The sequence below is a fragment of the Brassica napus genome, chromosome A8 (assembly GCF_020379485.1).
Source record: "Brassica napus cultivar Da-Ae chromosome A8, Da-Ae, whole genome shotgun sequence".
Taxonomy (NCBI): Eukaryota; Viridiplantae; Streptophyta; class Magnoliopsida; order Brassicales; family Brassicaceae; genus Brassica; species Brassica napus.
The window spans coordinates 15,848,123-15,868,379 of NC_063441.1; the positions used below are offsets into that span (position 1 = coordinate 15,848,123).

At 39.6% G+C, this 20,257-nt stretch overlaps 1 protein-coding gene, 1 long non-coding RNA gene and 1 pseudogene across 2 annotated transcripts; 1 reads left to right on the forward strand and 2 right to left on the reverse strand.

The window, feature by feature from the left end:
• The first annotated feature begins 241 nt into the window (after window positions 1–241).
• Window positions 242–2,082, forward strand: LOC106361320 (membrane-anchored ubiquitin-fold protein 3). The gene is made up of 4 exons (XM_013801049.3): window positions 242–416; window positions 517–758; window positions 890–1,060; window positions 1,676–2,082. Exons 2-4 carry the CDS (start codon window positions 629–631, stop codon window positions 1,729–1,731), a joined length of 357 nt encoding a protein of 118 aa, XP_013656503.1. The 5' UTR covers window positions 242–416; window positions 517–628; the 3' UTR covers window positions 1,732–2,082.
• Window positions 2,083–14,172: 12,090 nt separating this feature from the next.
• Window positions 14,173–15,123, reverse strand: LOC125577073. The gene is made up of 4 exons (XR_007315394.1): window positions 14,915–15,123; window positions 14,695–14,780; window positions 14,513–14,610; window positions 14,173–14,432 (listed from the first exon to the last, which is right to left on the reverse strand). It is a non-coding gene; the product is annotated as an uncharacterized LOC125577073 (long non-coding RNA).
• A 2,884-nt stretch (window positions 15,124–18,007) lies between these two features.
• LOC125577074 lies at window positions 18,008–19,483 on the reverse strand (annotated as a pseudogene).
• Between the last annotated feature and the right edge of the window lie 774 nt (window positions 19,484–20,257).

Genomic DNA, 20,257 nt, shown 5'->3' on the forward strand with positions numbered 1-20,257 from the left:
ATATAATAAAATATTAGAGCAAATCTAATCCTATAATAAAATTATTATATTTTATAGTGAAAAATAAAGAAAATTATTGTGTAACATTAGAGAGCTATAAACTGCAATACCAGCAAAGCTGAATCTAAAACGAAACAGTTAAAATGGAGATGGGTAAAGTAAAATTCCTAACTCGATTAAAACGTTTCACCGTTTCCACTAGAACTAATAAAAAAAGAAAAAAAAGAAGAAGAAGAAGAAAACGACGTCGGTTGAGTTGAGAAGAAAAAGGAAAGTTGGGGATGAGAAAGAAGTTCGTAAAAGGGAAGTTGGATATTTGGTGGACTCTTCATCTTTCCTCTTCCTCACCTCATCAAAAGATCCGAACCCGAAACTCTCTCGAGAGAAACACAGAGAGAGGAAGAGCCTACTGTTCTGTAATTTGATCCCTCTCGATTCTCTTTTCATATTCCCCTTTTTGTGTGTTCCAATTTCAAGCAACCTCTGATTCTCACTTTTTCTCCTTTTTCGCTGCAGATTCCAACTGTTTCAGATCTGAACGATTTGTCTGAAAGTCTGTTCCTTTGAGAATCAGGATAAGTAATCGGAGCTGGGTTTAGCGTTTAACGAAGTTTCAAAGTCAACGGATATGCCGGAGGAGGAGTCGGTAGATATCAAATTCAGGCTCTACGATGGCTCCGACATCGGACCCTTCCACTACTCGTCTTCCTCGACCGTCGACTTTTTGAAGCAAAGGGTCGTCTCTGATTGGCCCAAAGGTTAGTTCGGTTCATCAAAGTTTCCATTTTGCTATTGAAAGTTATGATCTTTGATGATTGAGAACAAAATTGGTGATCCAGAGGAGTATCCAGCTTGTTTTAATGTTTTGTTTCTGTGTTTTTGGTTAAAGGCAAAACAGTTGTTCCGAAAGGGATAAACGAAGTGAAGTTGATTAGTTCGGGTAAGATATTGGAGAATAGCAAGACTGTTGGTCAGTGTAAGACACCCTTTGGAGAGGTTGCTGGTGGAGTCACTGTGATGCATGTTGTCGTACAGCCTTCTCTTGCCAAAACTAAAACAGGTAAAGTGTTCTGCTTTTTTTTTTTTACCTCTCTTGCTTGTCAGAAAATGTTCTCTTCAGGGAGAGTCTATGTTTGATTTTGTCACATGTATTGATTGTTATATTCGTTTTGTGGCTCAATTTTACTTCTTGTAATATCATTTGTATCACTGGTGAGGTTGATAACAAGTGTGTATCCACTAGCACTTTGTTCATCAGCAAGTTAGTTAGTGACTAGGGTGATTATAAATAATTAAAATGCTTCCTAGTATTTTTTTTATTTGTTTGGCTTGTGAGAGTAAGATCACTATATGCATGAGCAAGTTAGTCATTGACTAGGATCCCTAAGTTTCTGGTTTGTTGTTTTTGTTATTGTTCAAAACAAGGCAAAGTCAAGCTCTAGACTTTTAAAAGAGGCATGTCATATGGGAAAAATAGTCTGCCTTTTGTGCCGGTCATCGTTATAAGCAACTAGTATGATGTTTGTTTATTCAAACCTTCTAGAGAATTGGCTCACAATGTTTTGCCAACTATAAAACATTTGCATCATGATTTACAAAAAAACTTGATCAAATGACTGAAGCTGAGAGTCTTTGCTTTGTAACTAACACTTGAATGCCGGTTTTGATTGAACAGAGAAAAAAGTCGATAAAGCACCCAAGGCGGTTATATGCACATGCACCATTTTGTGAAAGGAGCAAGACATGTATCATACATACCAATCTCAATTCTTCAAGTACAGAAGAAAACAAAAAGTTAAGTAAAGTAAAAGTAAAGCTTCCCCTTTAAGCTGTGGAGTATCATCATCATAACCTCGAAATCAAAGCTTTGAACGTGTAGAAAATGATTTAGATTCTTTTGAATTACCCATCATCTGTTGTTGTCCCTTGTTTGTTTTTGTCCACACTATCTGGTATACTTCATTCGTGTCTGTACTGTAATAAACGGAAGTTGTATAGGTTACTTTAGCTCGAAAATGATTGTGTGATGAAGATGATTATGTATCTATGAAAGAAAAGAAGAAGTGTTTTTATTCCTTTTCATCATTTCCTTCCACATCATTATAAAATACAGATTCCCTCTTCTAGTGTTCTTAGGGGATCAATCAACCATCCTTAGGATTTTGACATTCTCCAAGCTACTAATATGTATTCTTGTATCATCACTGTTGCTCAAAACTTTCACATCCCAAAAAGAAAAGAAAGGATGTATGGTATGAATTGAATATGATTAATCTTCTGTATCTGAAAGGCTCTGTATTTTTCCGTATCGGCGACGGTCTCTACACTCTTTTTAGATCCTAGCATCGTCATTATCAATATCAACGGAAGGTTGAAGAACAACCCTAACGACTTTAGTTGACGTGGCTCACAAGAAACAACCGAAAGAGAGGTGAATTTCCACCGCTAGAAAATTCTGATGTGGTTCCTATGTGTTGGTCAACCGTTAGGGATTTTAGAAAACCAAGTCTTGTTTCTCTATTTCTGTCACTGAAAATCTTGAGTTTAGGTTGGAACAATAATGTATAGCCATATTGATTTTCTTGTTGATTATAACGAATAATTTTTCAATAGAATAAAGGCATTCGCATCAAATGAGTAACTCAACTAGTATAATAGTAATCATGTCATGTAATCACTACGTATGATGAAACCATAGAAAGTCGCTTAAATATGTAGAATAGCGTTACAATACCATTAAACCAAAAAAAAAAAAAGATAATATTATTGAAGTGTCGCATTGACAATCTGGTTATTCTATATAAGATACTAATCTGAAAAGAAAAAAAAAACTTATCCAAAACAAAGAAACCAAACATAAAAAAATAGGTGTAGTGGAAATCACGGACTACAATCGGGCCGAACTCGTACTTGGTCTGGGTCGGCGGTATAGCAAAGCCATATACAAACCGTGACGATTATGATAGCCCCAGCGATGGTGCCTGCGATGAGGCCTGCGATGACTGCGAAGGTATCAGGCTCCATACTGCACGTTTCTTACCCTGCACACACACACACCAATTCTTTGTATCACTAATCTTGTATCTCTTCTTTTTTTTTCTTGGGTGCAAACTATATATATATATACCTTGGCATATATAATATACATGTATCGTTTAGGTAATTTCTGAAAATGAATCGGTGAAATATATAAGTTTTACATTTTGTCATTAAGGAACATTGGTTGCACAAAAAAGGAACATTAGCTATTGGAAATTTATAGATTTTGTAATTAAGGAGCACATGTGGCTGATATAGTAGCTGGAAAAATTACATAATATGTTGATCGTTATAGCATCACATATGTATATGAATATATGGTATGCATAGTTTAAGCCACTTTCAATATATTTTCTTAACATTTTGTTTAAAACATTCTAAATTCTTAACATTTTTATAAGGTGTGGTGCGTTTAAGGAGTGAGAAGATGTGTACAAGTCATAAAATATGAAAGTGAGATGCTTATTAATAGAACTTTTTCTCACATACGTACTTTACAAGTTGATCCCTCAGTAGACAAGTTAGATATATCAGACGTAAGTGTACACAATCTACGGCGAGTTGAAGTTAAAGGTGGTCTCAAGGTAGACCGTAGATCCAATCTTGTCAGCAAGTAACTTTGCAAACCCCCAGTAATAATTAGAAGTTCAAGCAAAATTGTTCAAGATGATTAATAAAGGGCGAGATATTTGGATTCAAGCAAACTCTTAAATCTACAAATTTAATAAAAATCAGATTTCTCTAAAACTGAAACCCTTGAGACTTGAGAGGGTTTAATTCATCCTCTGAGCAGCCTCCTTGGCGAGCAGCCTCTCCTTAGCCTTAGTCTTGGCCTGAGATTTGGATCCCATAATTCCACATCCCCGCTTCTTCCGTTACTCGTCATACTTGTTATTGAAGTTAGCCTATATCCAATACTGTTGAGAATTCATTTTACTGAAACAACCAAAAGAAAGGTGAATTTCCACCGCTAGAAAATTCTGATGTGGTTCGAAATCGCCGTAGATCAATCTAACTACAGCGGGGTATTTTTTGTTGGCATGCAGTGACAAGAAGAGAAAACAAAATCTTATACTTGTTGTGCTATGGGCTTTTAGGGTTTGTGTCTTGGTCAACCGCGTTAATTAGGGTTTTTAGAAAACAAAGAGTACATTTTAAAATCAAAATTTACTGAGTTAAGTCTGCGGTAGAGATCAACTCAAACACAAGTCTTGTTTCTCCTTTTCTGTCCCTTATAGACTGGAAATCTTCGAATTGAGGTTGAAACAGTGAATCGACATATCAAACATACTAAAAACTTGAAGTCCACGCAAAAAAGACGAAAGAAGCTCTCAAACAGTAATGGTGAACCCCTGGTTCCCATCCAACGGTGTCTCCGGCCTGTCTCCGTCGCATCTCACCTCTGGTGACAGCTCCAGCCCCTTCCCCCTCATCCCCCCAGACCCCCCTGACCCCGATTTCCCCCCCCTCTCCTCCGCCTCTCCCAAATCCACCCGAGCCTCATCGCAAACTGCCAGACCTACTTGGCCTGCGGTGAAGTCTTCCACCCCCAAAACTGTTGCTGGTCCCAATTCCTTCTCACCAGCTCCTGTACTAACTGGCTCCTCTAAACCTACTGATCCCAGATCTGGAATCTCTTTCCCCGTGAACTTCAAAATTCTCCAACCAAAGCACTCATCCCCAATCCAAACCAATAAAGCTTCAAGCCCATCTTCTAATCTTCCTCACCAAACAACTGCGTCTCTTTCCAAACCGTTATCTGCTGCAACCTCAAACTTTACCCTCAATTCTGAAAAAAACCCCTTTGCTACAGTGAACCCTAATCCTGTTAGCGCTTCTGCAGATCCGCCTCCAGCAACTGACCGTAAATCCACTACAACCCTTTCTACCGTAAACCCTCCCACTAAAAAAGCCCCACCAACTACAGCTGAGCCCACTCAAGATAACCCCCCTAATCAACCGACTGCCTCAAGTTCCCCCCTGCTAGAAAAGATTCGGAAACAAGAGGATAAGTCCTTGAAACGTCTAGCTCCGGTCACATTGTCAGAGAAAGGCGTTCCTCGAGTTCTCATTCCTGATAGTGTATTCCAAATAGGTGCTGAAATCCACAAGGATTTTATAATCTGTTACTTCAACGGAAAGACTCCCCCCTACACCCAAATACAGAGTGTTTTAAGCCATATGTGGGGTAAAGGAAAGCGAGTCGAGATCCACATGAATCCATTATCACGGTCCATGTTGGTGAGGATACCTTCTGATTATCTCAGACAAAAAATACTAGAGAAATCTGCTTGGTATGTGGGCGACTCCATGTTTCAGGCAGTGCAATGGTCCTCCTCTGCTTCGACTTCGCCACCTAACCTTGAATCGATCCAAATTTGGGCGCATTTAACAGGTGTTCCTCTGGATCTCCGTCACCAACAAGGATTGAGTTTGGTTGCAGGACTTGTGGGCGAACCAAAAGAGACGGATGACTTTACAAAAAACTTGGTGAGTCTTACACTCTCACATGTTAAAGTCGCTGTCAACCTCACAAAACCCCTTCCGAGTGTTGTAGAGTTTGTGCGACAAAGTGGTGAAGTTGTAGAGGTTCAGGTGACTTATCCTTGGGTTCCACCGACTTGTACCTACTGCAAAGAACTCGGTCATGTGTCTAGAAACTGTCTCCAAGCACCGCCAGCACCGAAATCTTCGGAAACTCCTGCAAAGAAGGCGCAAAATGCACCATCAGCTTCCCAAAAAGGAAAAAATGTTGCTGCTCCTTCTGTCGCTCCTACTGTCGCTCATTCTACTTCAAATCTCCCGCCCCATTCAGCTTCAGGTTCCACCCATGCCTCTGCCTCCACCTCCTCCTCCTCCTTCTTCCAACCTGAAGTAAACCTCCCTCCCAAACCAGCAACCTTTGCCACTTCCTTTCAAACCCCACGGAAAAATTTCCCTCCTTCTCCTGCTCTAGCCCATGTCCCCAAGCCTTTGACTTCGCCACTAACTTCTATCATCCCTTCTACCCCTCCAAGCCCACCAGACACCTTCCTTACCCCTTCCTTAAAACGGCCCCGCCCTGACCCTGACCAAAAACCTTTCCCCTCCTTCACCGCCCAGCTATCCTACTTTTCCACCATCTCTTCATCTAATTCCCTCCCCCTAGCTCTTCCTGCTCCCTCTTTTGTAAACCATTCTTCTAACCCTTTTACTGTTTTGGATCCTGATGGTTCTCTTCCCCATGAAGAGACCATTGACTAATCCCTATGTATAGTAAACTATTTTTTTGGAATGTCCGTGGTCTAAATGACCCGGATAAGCATAAGCCATTATCTAATTGGTTATCTACCTATCAGCCACTTTTTGGAGCTATTTTGGAGACACACATCAAGGACCATAACTTAAACTACGTGATGAGCAAGGTTTGCAGAGGCTGGAACTTTACCTCTAACCACTCGAAAGATGCAGACGGACGGATTATACTCATCTGGAAAGACACGGTGGCGGTCAGAGTCCTGCAGCAATCTAGACAGTCTGTTACTTGTGAAGTAAAGCTTCCTGGCTCCCCTCAATTTGTGTTCACTGCTATCTACGCAGAAAATGAGAGAGCAGACCGAAATGATCTTTGGGTGGAGCTTCTAAGCTTATATCAAACCTACTCCTTGGACACGGTACCTTGGATTCTAGGAGGGGACTTCAACCAAATCATCCACCCTGCTGAACATTCCCTTCCTGAAGTTAGCTCTCTCACAAGTGATATGGTTGAACTCCGAGACTGCTTCACTCAAATGGGGATATATGATTTGCGGTTCCAGGGATCTCTGTTTACTTGGTCTAATCATCGACCAGAAGATCCTATCACCAAAAAACTCGACAGGCTTCTGATCAATAACCCGGTTCTCACCTTATTCCCCAATTGCTCAGCCTTCTTTCACCCTACCCTAACTTCAGACCATTGCCCTTGTACCCTGGACCTAGCCACAAAAATCCCAGCCGCTGGAAACCGCCCTTTCAAGTTCTATAATTACCTAACCAAACACCCAAGCTTCAACCAGGTTGTGATCGATGCGTGGACACAGGCCGGAGACACTGTTTGGAACCTTACTGCTTTGTACTGGAAACAAAAACAGATAAAGAGTGACTTGAAACACTTAAATCGAGAGAATTTTTCACAAATACAAGTGAGAGTGAGTGAAGCTAACCGTTTACTTTTAGATGTGCAGATACAAGCCCTGAATGCTCCTTCCACTCATCTCTTTGAAATGGAGAAACAAGCACTACAAACCTGGAACTTCCTACGAGGCATAGAGGAGAGTTACTTCAGACAACGCTCAAGAGTCAACTGGTTAAAGGAAGGGGATCAGAATACCACCTTCTTCTTTAGGATGGTCCAAACACGGATGAATTTCAATTTCATACGATCCTTCTTACTTTCTTCAGGTGTCATAATATCAGACCCCATCCAGATGAGCGTCCATGCCGTTACTCACTTCCAACAAATACTCGGACCATCCCCTGCGCCTGTATTGGGAGTGCTCTCCACTACGCAATGGTTCCACTCTTTGACAGACTTCGCCTGCCCCTCAGAACTCGCTGCTCAAATGACCGCGTTGCCCACAGCTGATGAGATAAGATCAGTCATGTTCAAGCTCAATCAGAACAAGGCGCCCGGACCTGACGGGCTCACTTCTGGGTTTTACAAAGCTTCTTGGAACATCTTAGGTGGTGAAGTCACTGAATCAATCCGTCACTTCTTCATCAGCTCCTTCATGCCTGCATCCACAAACGCAACCATACTTTCTCTGATCCCAAAACACCCTGGCGCATCTCTGATCACGGAATACCGGCCTATCTCCTGTCTGAATACAATTTATAAGGTGGTCTCACGCCTACTTGTTAAGAGACTGAAGCCAATCCTAGCAGATTTGATCGTCCCGAATCAGACCGCCTTCGTGAAAGGGAGATTATTGGTTGAGAATACATCATTGGCTGGAGAGCTGGTTCAAGGTTACCATAAGAACACTGAGCCAAAGAGGATCACAATAAAAGTAGACATAGCAAAGGCCTTTGATACCTTATCATGGCCTTTCTTGTTCTCTTGCCTTCAAGCTATAGACGTTCCTACTCAGCTTCTGCGGTGGCTAAGAGCTTGCATCTGTCACACGAACTTCACTGTGGGTTACAACGGATATGTAAATGGCTACTTCAAAGGTACTAGGGGGCTTCGTCAGGGAGATCCTCTTTCGCCTTATCTGTTCGTAATTGCCATGAACGTTCTCTCCTTCATGCTCAACCAGGCTGCTAGAGACATGAAATTCAACTATCATCAGAAATGCGAAGGCTCTAAACTTACTCATTTATGTTTTGCTGATGATTTGCTTATCTTTATAGATGGTTCTCTCAGCTCTGTCCAAGCCGTGCTTCAAGTACTACGCGAGTTTGAGCTTCGTTCTGGTCTAGCCGTGAGTGTGCAAAAGTCTTCCTTCTTCGCATCAGGCCTCACCACTGCTGAAACAGACCTTATCCAATTCTCAACAGGCATGCCTATGGGTGCTTTGCCGGTTCGGTATCTCGGTGTTCCTTTATGCACAAAAAAACTGTCAATGCTCCACTGCGAGGTCCTGATGCAACAGATAAAAAGCAGGTTGTCATCTTGGAGTACCAAATCTCTATCATTTGCTGGTCGGCTACTGCTGATCAAAACGGTCATTACTGGCATCATGACGTTTTGGTGCTCCACTTTCATCCTACCTCAAGCTTGTGTGAAGCGCATCAACTCCTTATGTGGTGTTTTCCTTTGGAAAGGGGACATAGAAGAACATCATTCAGCGAGAGTGTCATGGGACCTTGTAACTAAACCGAAGCGGGAAGGAGGCTTAGGAATAAAAAACTTTAAAGTGTGGAACAAGGCGTGCTGTCTGAAGTTAATATGGTTATTGTTCTTTCAAGCGGGATCAGTATGGGTTGCTTGGTTCAAGGAGGAGGTAATAGATGGCTGCTTAAGTAACCTTTGGATCACAGCCCCGAGCAGACGCTTCTCTTGGCAGGTTAATAAGCTTCTTAAACTGAGCCAGTCCTTGTATGGTTGGATCAAGCTGCGTGTAGAGAATGGTCGGTCCTGCAGGTTCTGGACTGATAATTGGTCACCCTATGGAGACTTGCGATCATACTTGGGCATCAATGGAGACTCGGGCCTGGGTATTCCTTTAGATGCGACACTAGCTTCACTACATCGAGGTAATCACTGGCGAATTCCACCTGCAAGGTCAGAGAATCTCGTTAACATCCATGTTCTACTCACAGCCACTACTCTCACCGATTCACAAGATTACTATGAATGGGAAGTGGATGGAAAAAAGAGTTCCACTTATAGTACAGGCATTGTTTACGAACAACTCTGTGATGCAGGAACCTTAGTATCTTGGCTCTACTCTGTTTGGAACAAAGGTGGAATCCCTAGACATAACTTCTTGGCTTGGTTATTTGTACTGAATCGCTGTCCGACTAAGGACAGAATCTTGGGCTGGGGTCTCCAAACGTCTCCTACATGTGTTCTCTGCAACTGTTTTCCAGAAAGTCGTAACCATCTCTTCTTTGACTGTCATTATGCCTGGAGTATTTGGGGAACCTTAGCCTCGCGATGTGGATTTCAGCCAGAAAGGTCGTGGGATTGTGTATTGGGACAACTTCAGGCGCAGAGCAGAAATTCGTTGACGGGAACTCTGCTTCGTCTCTGCTGGCAGGCTTGCATCTACTGGACTTGGACAGAGAGAAACGGCCGTTTGCATCGACAGACTTTCCGGACACCAGAAAGTGTCTCGCGGACCTTAGTGAGGCAGATCACAGATAGGATCTCTTCTCTAAGAGATTCAAACCCTGCAGTAGCTTCTTCTCTCATGCAGCAATGGCTGGCGTAGTCGTTTCCTCCTCCACCCCTACGTTCCTCTGCATCGTGATCATTGCTCCAGAAACCGTTCAATCTCTAGTTTAATGGGTTTTTTTAAAAAAAAAAAGGTTCTTGGTCCTTTATTGTGTGTCTAACTAACTGGTCTTCTGGGCTCTAAAACACTAGCTTATGGCTTGTATTTTTTTTATTTCTCCTGCATTTTAATATGAAAGCTATGTTCAAAAAAAAAAAAAAACAGTGAATCGACATATTTTGAGTTTTTGTTGATCAAAACGATTATTTCCGTAAAATAACGTCCATTCACATCAAATATGTAACTGACAAAGCATACTAGTAATCATGTAATGTAAACACTGCAACGTATGATAAAATTATTATAAGAAAATCAATTAAATATGTAGAATAGAGTTACAATTCCATTAAACCAACATAAATGATAAATATTATTGCAGTGTCGCATTGACAATCTGCTTATAGGTTACTAATCTGAAAAAAAAACTTATCCAAAACCAATAAACCAAACATAAAATAAGCAAATATAGTACATGCATGATATTAGAAATCAAGCACTATTATCGGGCTGAATCTGTGCTTGGCGTATGATAACGATTTTGTAAAGCCATACACAAAGCGCGATGATTGCGCACGCCACAAGGATGGCGGCTGCGCTGAGGCCTATGACTGTGAACATATTAACCTCCATACTGTGTCTCAAACCTGCACACACACACACAAACACCAAAGTTTATTCTTTGTAACTATATTCTTCTTTTTCTTGGGTGCAAACTATATATATGCCTTGACATGTATAATATACACGTATCTTTTAGGTAATTTCTGAAAATGAATCAGTGGAATATTGAAGTTTTACATTTTATCATTAATGAATATTAGCTTAGAGAAAATTGGAAAGTATTAGATTTAGTCATTAAGGAGCAAATGTGACTGATATTAGTAGCTGGAAAGTGTAAAAAGAAAATGGATTTTTTTTTACATTTTATGTTGATTGTCATACCATAAAATGTACATACGATATGCACGTAGTAATTTAAGCCTACTTTCAATATATTTTTCTTAACATTTTCCTTAAAAACATTCTATAATTTTGATATTTTCATTAGGTGTGTGTTTAAGAAAAGGAGTGAGAAGCTGTGTAGTAAAGCATATAATGTGAGAAGTATATGTGCTTAATTATAGCCAAGTTCTTTTTATGTGATGTACAATTAGACCCCTCAATATACAAGTCAGACACAAATGTACACAAAAATGGTCTCAAGCTAGATTCAATCTTGTAAACAAGTAAGTTTGTAAAGCCTCAGTCAAGATAAGCGAATTAAGCAACAATGTTATCGAGATGCTTGGATTCAAACTCTTAATGTGTAAATGTAATAAAAATAAGTTTTCTCCAAAACTGTAACCCTTGAGAAGGGCTAATTCATCCTCTGAGCAGCCTCCTTTTCTATAACCCTCTCCATAGTCTAGGCCTGAGACTTGGATCCCATGATTCCACCTCCCCACTTCTTCCGGTACTCGTCAAACTTGTCGTTGAAGTTGGCCTATATCCAAGTCCAACGATGGAAACACCGTTAATAATTCATGTTACAGAAAGTAAACTCGCATAGCTATTTAGATCCTCTACTGCATCACCGTTATCAATATCAACAGACGGCTAAAGAACAAACCTAATGACTTTAGTTGACGTGGGACACAAGAAACAACCGAAAGAGAGGTGAGAAAATCCTGATGTGGTTTGAAATCGCCATAGATCGATCTAACTACAGCGGAATATTTTTTTTTTCTTTCGCAGTGGCAAGAAGAGAAAACAATATCTTAAAACTTCTTGTGCTATAGGGCTTTTAGGATTTGTGGTCTTGGTCAACGGCATTAGGGTTTTTAGAAAACTAAGAGTATATTTTAAAATCAAACTTTCTGAGTAAAGTGTGCGGTATATATCAACTCAAACTCAAGTCTTGTTTCTCTTTTTCTGTCGTTTATAGACTGAACATCTTGAGTTTAGGCTGGAACAATGAATCGACATATTGATTTCTTTTGTTGATCAAAACGATTATTCCCTTCACATCAAATATGTAACTCAAAAAGTATATATACTAGTAATCATGTAATGTAAACACTGCAATGTATGATAAAACCATTGAAAGAATCAATTAAATAAGTAGAATAGAGTTACAACACCATTAAACCAACATAAGTGATGAATATTATTGCATGCCGTGTCGCATTGACAATCTGCTTATTCTATATAGGTTAATAATCTAAAAAAAAACAAACATAAAATAGTACATGCATGATATTAGAAATCATCAAGACCATTATCGGGCTGAATCCGTGCTTGTGGGTTGGCGTTATAGCAAAGCCATACACAAAAACCGCTGATAATGATCGACCCAACGATGGCGGCTGCCAGGCCTAAGGCTACGAAGATAGTCCCCATAGCCATACTGTGTCTCAACCTGCACACAAACACACACCAAAGTTTATTCTTTGTAAAATTGTAACTATCTTCTTCTTTTTCTTGGGTGCAAACTATATATATACCTTGACATGTATACTATACATGTTTTACCCAAAAAAAAATATGTATACTATACATGTATAGTTTAGGTGATTTTTGTAAATGAATCGGTGGAATATTGAAGTTTTACATTTTGTCATTTAGGAATATTAGCTAGAGAAATTTGGAAATTTTTAGATTTAGTCATTGAGCCGGGCCCTATAGCATTAGCAGCAGAAGCCGTTGCTTAGAGCATCATTATCCCAACAATCATTAAAGTTGCTTAAATTTTTTCTTTTTCTTTTTTTTTTGTCAAAATAAAAAATTAAAAAATACACCATTCGCGGGTTACAACGTGTTGGTGGGACCCGCAAACAGTAGAAGTAACAAAGAAAAGGAAGTGTTATTTTGGGTATTGAAAGGATGTTGCTTGTGTTTTTGGTGGGACCTCAAGCCATAAACAACCTTTTTTAAGAGGGATAAAGATGCTCTTAAGGCCTTCAACACACACACGAGCCATCTATAAGATGGTTTTGTTCCGTATTACCATGCATGCATACAACTAATTAATTAACTAACGTGCATGCATATTGTATGTGGTAAATAATTAATTATATAAATGTTGCTTGTCAACAAGTAATTTTGTAAAGCCTCAGTCAAAATAAGCGATTCAAGCAAAAATGTTACAAATGATAAAGGGACGTGGTAGTTGGTACATCACATGGATTCAATCTCTTAATGTGTAAATCTCTGAGCAGCTTCTTTGGGGCCTAAAACCAATTGAAAATTAAGTAGGTTGAACGAGATAGGGAGAAGGATATGAAGTACAAACTTGTGTTGCAAGCAAGAGTTATATACCAATGTGTAAACTGACAAACAAATTAGATAGACTAAAGAAGTACTAATCAGTTCCATCTTATACAACAATTAACTATGTTCGCTACAATGAAACACAGATGACAAGTAGACATCCTTACCAACCACAGTTGCATAAACTTAAGGATCAGGCTAATGCAACTTATTACTATAGGTTGAATCTCAAAGAAGGAGAACAGAAGCTATACCATTTTCAGAGTATCCACAGCAGCTGTTTTCCCAACTCAGTATATAAGTCTTCTTGTGCAGATGGACCTTCCGCTGGGTTAAATTATAAACCAAACCAAATATCTATTATTTTTTTTACTGAAAACTAACCTTTTGATTCACTGAGTTCGATGAGCATCTCAAACACAAATCAATTAGGAACCCTTTTGTTCTGTCTGTTCATGAGTGATGATCAAAACCATCCATCACCACAACCAAAACCAATAACTTTATCACAACCATTCCAAGAACGACAAGTCGAATGAGAAAATGTGTCGTATTGTTCATCATCATCAGAGTCTTGAAAGGGTTTTCTCCTTCATGATCTCATTTGCATCATCTCTGCCTCTACAGGACTGATCGTGTTGAAGAGAGAGCATAGCTTTCTTGGAGAGTTCTCCACAAATTCAACAACTTCCATACTGATACACGAAACTGTTGATGTGATTTTGCATGTTTTCACTAGCGGTGGATCCATTCTTTCTCAAGCTCACTCATCTGCTGCTTCAGTTGCTCGTGTGGACTTTTCTCTCCTTCGTCTAATTTACTTCACTAACAACTAAAAGAGTAGAATGAAGACAGAACTTGGTTTATAAAATGGACAAATCTGATTAGATCTCACTAACCAATTTTGATTTTACTCCTTAACTGAATTATAAAATTCCAAATTTGACTATTCAAACATTCTACAAGCATTGCACATTATATTAACATAAATGCAAACAAACGATTCAGACACAAATAGATTCTCATAGATCATCAGAGTTAGATGAAAGTTCAGAACTCAATGGTTAAGAGGTAAAAAAAAGAGTTGGAGATGTCTCCCATCACACCTTTCCCATCTTGAGCATCATAGTAGAAGAAGTTCTTTACTGGGTCTCCTTTGCCTGATACTGCTTTGATCACTTCCTGCAACCCCTCTCATGTCAGCCAAATCACAAGTTTCTAGTTAGAAGATATACAAATATGCCAAAAAGAGAGAGAGAAACCTGTGCTAATATTCCTCCTACAATGGCACAAGCTGGTGGGAATTCGATTGTACAACTGATAAGCCTCTCCAAGAGACTATCTGGCTCTAGCTCACAGACTGTCGCAGCAATATTCAGTTTCACAGTGAGCTTTGTGTGACGTTTACAAAGAATTGAAAACAGAAACAGAAAGAAGCACTCACGTTAGCCTCACAGAGTTTCTTTTTGATTTCCAACACTGTGGCAAGATCAAGCAGTGAGCATTCACTCTCCTCAAGCACTTCTATAACTGCAATATTAGCACCAAAGATTAGTGTGTGTTGTATGTATCTAACTATCTATCTATCTCTCTTAGATTCCCATTCTCAATTGTTTATGATTAGTAACAATTATTAGCTGTAGTAACTAGTTAGTAGTAACCACCTCTCTCATAACGAAGTAGAGCTTTGGTGTTCTCCGAGGAATCACTTTCCAAGGTACTGATATAGCTTCCTGTGGCAAATGAACCACCTCCTTACCTCTTATGTTAGCAAAATTTAGTGTTTAGAAGTACCTGAAAACTCGGAAAATTTAGTGTTTAGAAGTACCTGGAAACTCGGAATTTTTTTTTTTGTGGCAAGTGGATGTAGACATTTCTAAACTAAGAAAGATTGAAGCTTTATAAAGCTTTATTGATGCAAAATATGAATAGTTCAAAGGAGCTTTATTATGCAAATGAAAGTAAAGAAACTAGAAGAGATTGAGTTTGTCACCAAGAACAAAGAGATTTATAAAATGATATTGATATTCTGAAAGTTAAGGTTTTCATTACATAACATGACTATTTATATGAGAACTCATGTGGCAAACCCTAGTTACATGGGCTAATGGACTTCTCACAAGATATAAAATGGGCTTTCAATTGGATCTTCTAATACTCCCCCGCAAACTTAGTGTAGGGTGCGGAGCTAAGTTTGAAGCTCAAGTGCAGCAGCTTTATAAAGGGACGAGAGAGCTCGAAGTGTTCCTTTGAAGTAGTCAATAACTTCACTTCACCATAAGATCAGTCAATAGTGTGAGATCTATTCAGGTCTATCTTTGTAGCCTATTTATCTCACGAAGAGTCCGGGTTTCTTTACCTCGTTTAACTCCCCTAAGCTGTCTCATAATGAATGTGAGTCTTCTTCCACAACTAAAAATCCTTTCTACTCTCAGCTTCCCATCACTAAACCAACTACAAACTGCTTACTATCATTGTGCCTTTCTCTTTGGCATTCCATCAAACACGTTGAGTGCATTCATCAGACCAGAAATTCACAGCCTTAAATCCCATCATTATCAAGCCCGTGAGGTTCCTGTTGCAATCTATACTTCCCGAGTTCAATCCTAATATCTAACCAAGCCAGGAGAACCACAAGATAAAGCATATTCTTCTCCATCTACCAAACAGCAGTTTCATTTTTTTTTTTTTTTTGATGAAAAGAAACCGTTACCGTGACTTATGTCTGATGATTGCATCTTCAGAAGAATTATCACCCTTGCTGTCACGTGTCTCTGAACCCAGAAACCATCCACTGTTGTCTCAGCTTGTGTTCAGATCTGATGAAAGCTTCGACCTTGAACTCCTTGCTTGTGCCATACGACAGAAAGAGAAATGAGACAACTTGGCAAGCCAGCTTCTTCAAATAAAAGCGCAAGTCTTGGTTTTGGTCAGGACAGTGTTGATAGGATCTGTCTTGGTCGCTGGTTCTTCTTTCTTTTTTTTTTGTTTTTTTTTTTTTTTTTTTTTTTTTTTAAGAGGAGAAAGAGATGACTGATGGAACTTGTGAGAAGTTGAGATGAAGTTGAGAGACACCAAGATCTAATCCCTGGTGCTCTGATACCATGTAGACATTTCTAAACTAAGAAAGATTGAAGCTTTATAAAGCTTTATTGATGCAAAATATGAATAGTTCAAAGGAGCTTTATTATGCAAATGAAAGTAAAGAAACTAGAAGAGATTGAGTTTGTCACCAAGAACAAAGAGATTTATAAAATGATATTGATATTCTGAAAGTTAAGGTTTTCATTACATAACATGACTATTTATATGAGAACTCATGTGGCAAACCCTAGTTACATGGGCTAATGGACTTCTCACAAGATATAAAATGGGCTTTCAATTGGATCTTCTAATACTCCCCCGCAAACTTAGTGTAGGGTGCGGAGCTAAGTTTGAAGCTCAAGTGCAGCAGCTTTATAAAGGGACGAGAGAGCTCGAAGTGTTCCTTTGAAGTAGTCAATAACTTCACTTCACCATAAGATCAGTCAATAGTGTGAGATCTATTCAGGTCTATCTTTGTAGCCTATTTATCTCACGAAGAGTCCGGGTTTCTTTACCTCGTTTAACTCCCCTAAGCTGTCTCATAATGAATGTGAGTCTTCTTCCACAACTAAAAATCCTTTCTACTCTCAGCTTCCCATCACTAAACCAACTACAAACTGCTTACTATCATTGTGCCTTTCTCTTTGGCATTCCATCAAACACGTTGAGTGCATTCATCAGACCAGAAATTCACAGCCTTAAATCCCATCATTATCAAGCCCGTGAGGTTCCTGTTGCAATCTATACTTCCCGAGTTCAATCCTAATATCTAACCAAGCCAGCAGAACCACAAGATAAAGCATATTCTTCTCCATCTACCAAACAGCAGTTTCATTTTTTTTTTTTTTGATGAAAAGAAACCGTTACCGTGACTTATGTCTGATGATTGCATCTTCAGAAGAATTATCACCCTTGCTGTCACGTGTCTCTGAACCCAGAAACCATCCACTGTTGTCTCAGCTTGTGTTCAGATCTGATGAAAGCTTCGACCTTGAACTCCTTGCTTGTGCCATACGACAGAAAGAGAAATGAGACAACTTGGCAAGCCAGCTTCTTCAAATAAAAGCGCAAGTCTTGGTTTTGGTCAGGACAGTGTTGATAGGATCTGTCTTGGTCGCTGGTTCTTCTTTCTTTTTTTTTTTGTTTTTTTTTTTTTTTTTTTTTTTTTTTTTAAGAGGAGAAAGAGATGACTGATGGAACTTGTGAGAAGTTGAGATGAAGTTGAGAGACACCAAGATCTAATCCCTGGTGCTCTGATACCATGTAGACATTTCTAAACTAAGAAAGATTGAAGCTTTATAAAGCTTTATTGATGCAAAATATGAATAGTTCAAAGGAGCTTTATTATGCAAATGAAAGTAAAGAAACTAGAAGAGATTGAGTTTGTCACCAAGAACAAAGAGATTTATAAAATGATATTGATATTCTGAAAGTTAAGGTTTTCATTACATAACATGACTATTTATATGAGAACTCATGTGGCAAACCCTAGTTACATGGGCTAATGGACTTCTCACAAGATATAAAATGGGCTTTCAATTGGATCTTCTAATAGTGGAGACAACACCCAGGAGAAGGAAAGATGGAAACTACAGCAAACTAAATGATGTTATAGAACAACTATTGATATTATTACACTGATTAAAAAACAGAAAAGAGGACATGAATGTTGGAGATGATGATCGTTTAGAAAGTCAACCTAAAAGGTATAAGAATAGATGAACAAGTACAGAAATGTTGTGTGCTTCAGGAACAACAATGGTACATAATAGGAAACTTAAAAAAAAAAAGTAGAGTTGAGAGGGAGATTTCAAAGATTGAAGGATAGAGAATATAAAATTTTACAGTGACGAGGCCGATGTAGAGGATAATCGATCGTTGTGACGGCTTCGGACCACTCAACAGTCCCCCAAATCTCGCCAGTTTCCTTGCGCCTTTGTAAAGAGATCTCTGCACACCAAATCTCCCATTTCTTATTAGCAGGACAGTCCCAGAAGAGTAACATGTTTGGACCAGAGTTGCTCAGTTTGTGACCGGGAAATATACCGTCAAGGTCTAGGGATGGCAAACTCCAACCATAACTGACCACTTTGGAGGCACAAAGGGTGCCCCTTAGATCCTCCAAGCCCATAACTTGTCTCCACTTCGTCCCACCCGCGGACTCCAAATCACTTGCCTCACACCACAATATCGATCCACCCACCGGTTACACAAGAGTAGATGACATTGTCTATCACATGCCAACCCTTTCTAAGTTCGTTGGTATCCGAGTTCCCTGTTTTCCATATGCCTTGACTCGGAATGTAAACCAGTCCATCACCTTTCTCATTCAAACCGAAAATCTTCTTCGTCTTCTCCTCCTCTATCACCGCGATTTCGTGCATCAAGGACGAAGAGGAGTTCAGATCATCTGGCGGAGGAGGCTTGTTCGACAAGGCATCCCAAGTCTGCGTCTTGGGATCGAAAACCTCTACTACCCAATTTGGTTTCTTGCAACCTCCAAAAACGTATATCTTCCCGTCCACCACGCCAGCTGCAGCAGAAGCTCGAGCGAACCCCATGGAGGGGAGATTAGTCCACGTATGAGATCGGCAATCCAGGAAAAAGACCCTGGACGACCGCTTCCTGCCAATCATCCCACCGATCACATATATACCCCAACCATGGGCCACCACGGAAGATGCTTCAGGAGGCTGATACAAGTGTGGCCGGATCGGAACCAGCCGACTAGGATGATTTACGGCGGCTTTCGGGTAGAAGGCGAACCAGCGTGCGAACGGGTCTGAAGGGATGCTTAAACATAAATAGATGCAGTGTTCGGTGCAACCCATTAGGAATCGGGCTTGGTATAACTCCGGGGAAAGCATTAAAGAGCGGTGCAGCTTGGAGACCAGGTATAAGGATCCGTGGTCCAATCTTGAGACAAAGGCCAAACAATTCATTACGATATCATCTGGCAACACAGATAACTTACATGCCTGCTGCGGACAGTAGTTCTTGTGTTTCTTCCTACAGTTCCTCTTCATCATGCTTTGTTTTGGTGTGTATCTACCCTCTTTCCCATAAACTGACATCATGTTTATTTATTTTTTCCAAGAGAAAGCACTTGCTCCAACTTGTATATAAAGGGTACTCTGAATACTAATTCTATCCGAACAAGGAACAAAACTATAATACTTTTTTTTATGTTTGTTTCCTTTTTATTTCTCAATAAGATTTACCCTATCAATAATTGAGATTTTTTAACTTTTTCTTTTATCCAACTTACGACCACCAGATCCGTTTTTGTTGTTTAATACTAGGCCTATTTAATTTTTTTTCCTCTGAACTGATGATATTCATTAAACATTAGAACACAAATTTTACTACAGATGCTGGCAGATTCATAGAATCCCCAGAAACAAAAACCCAAAGATAAGCAGTTAGAACTCACACCGGGGCAACTTTCGAATATAACACAAATGCGAAACGAAACCTAAGCTAGGAACCGCAGCTAAAACATAACCAACAAAAACTAGCTACACAAAGGTAAAGGACGATTCAGCACAACCAACATTCCCATGTAATAGATAGCAATGATCTGGATATATCTCAGCTGTCCTTAGCCTGCCGTACGATACCTTCTACTTCTAAAACCGAAGACACCTAATCTTCTAACCCCGGATCTATCGCTGTCGCCTACGGCCGGCCAAACGATACCATCCAACTAGAAATCTACTAGGCCTATTTAATACCGTACTCCTTTTTTCGTTTTTTTTTAATAAAGTTTTTTACTTGCGACATTGTGGTCCCCGCATTAAAAGAGTTCAGAACATTGTGGTCCCTGCATTAAGACTTTACCTTTTTACAACAACTATTTGAAAGAGCGAACCGGACCAGTTAATAAGAAGGCCGATGAGTTTATTTTTATTTTTTATTTTACT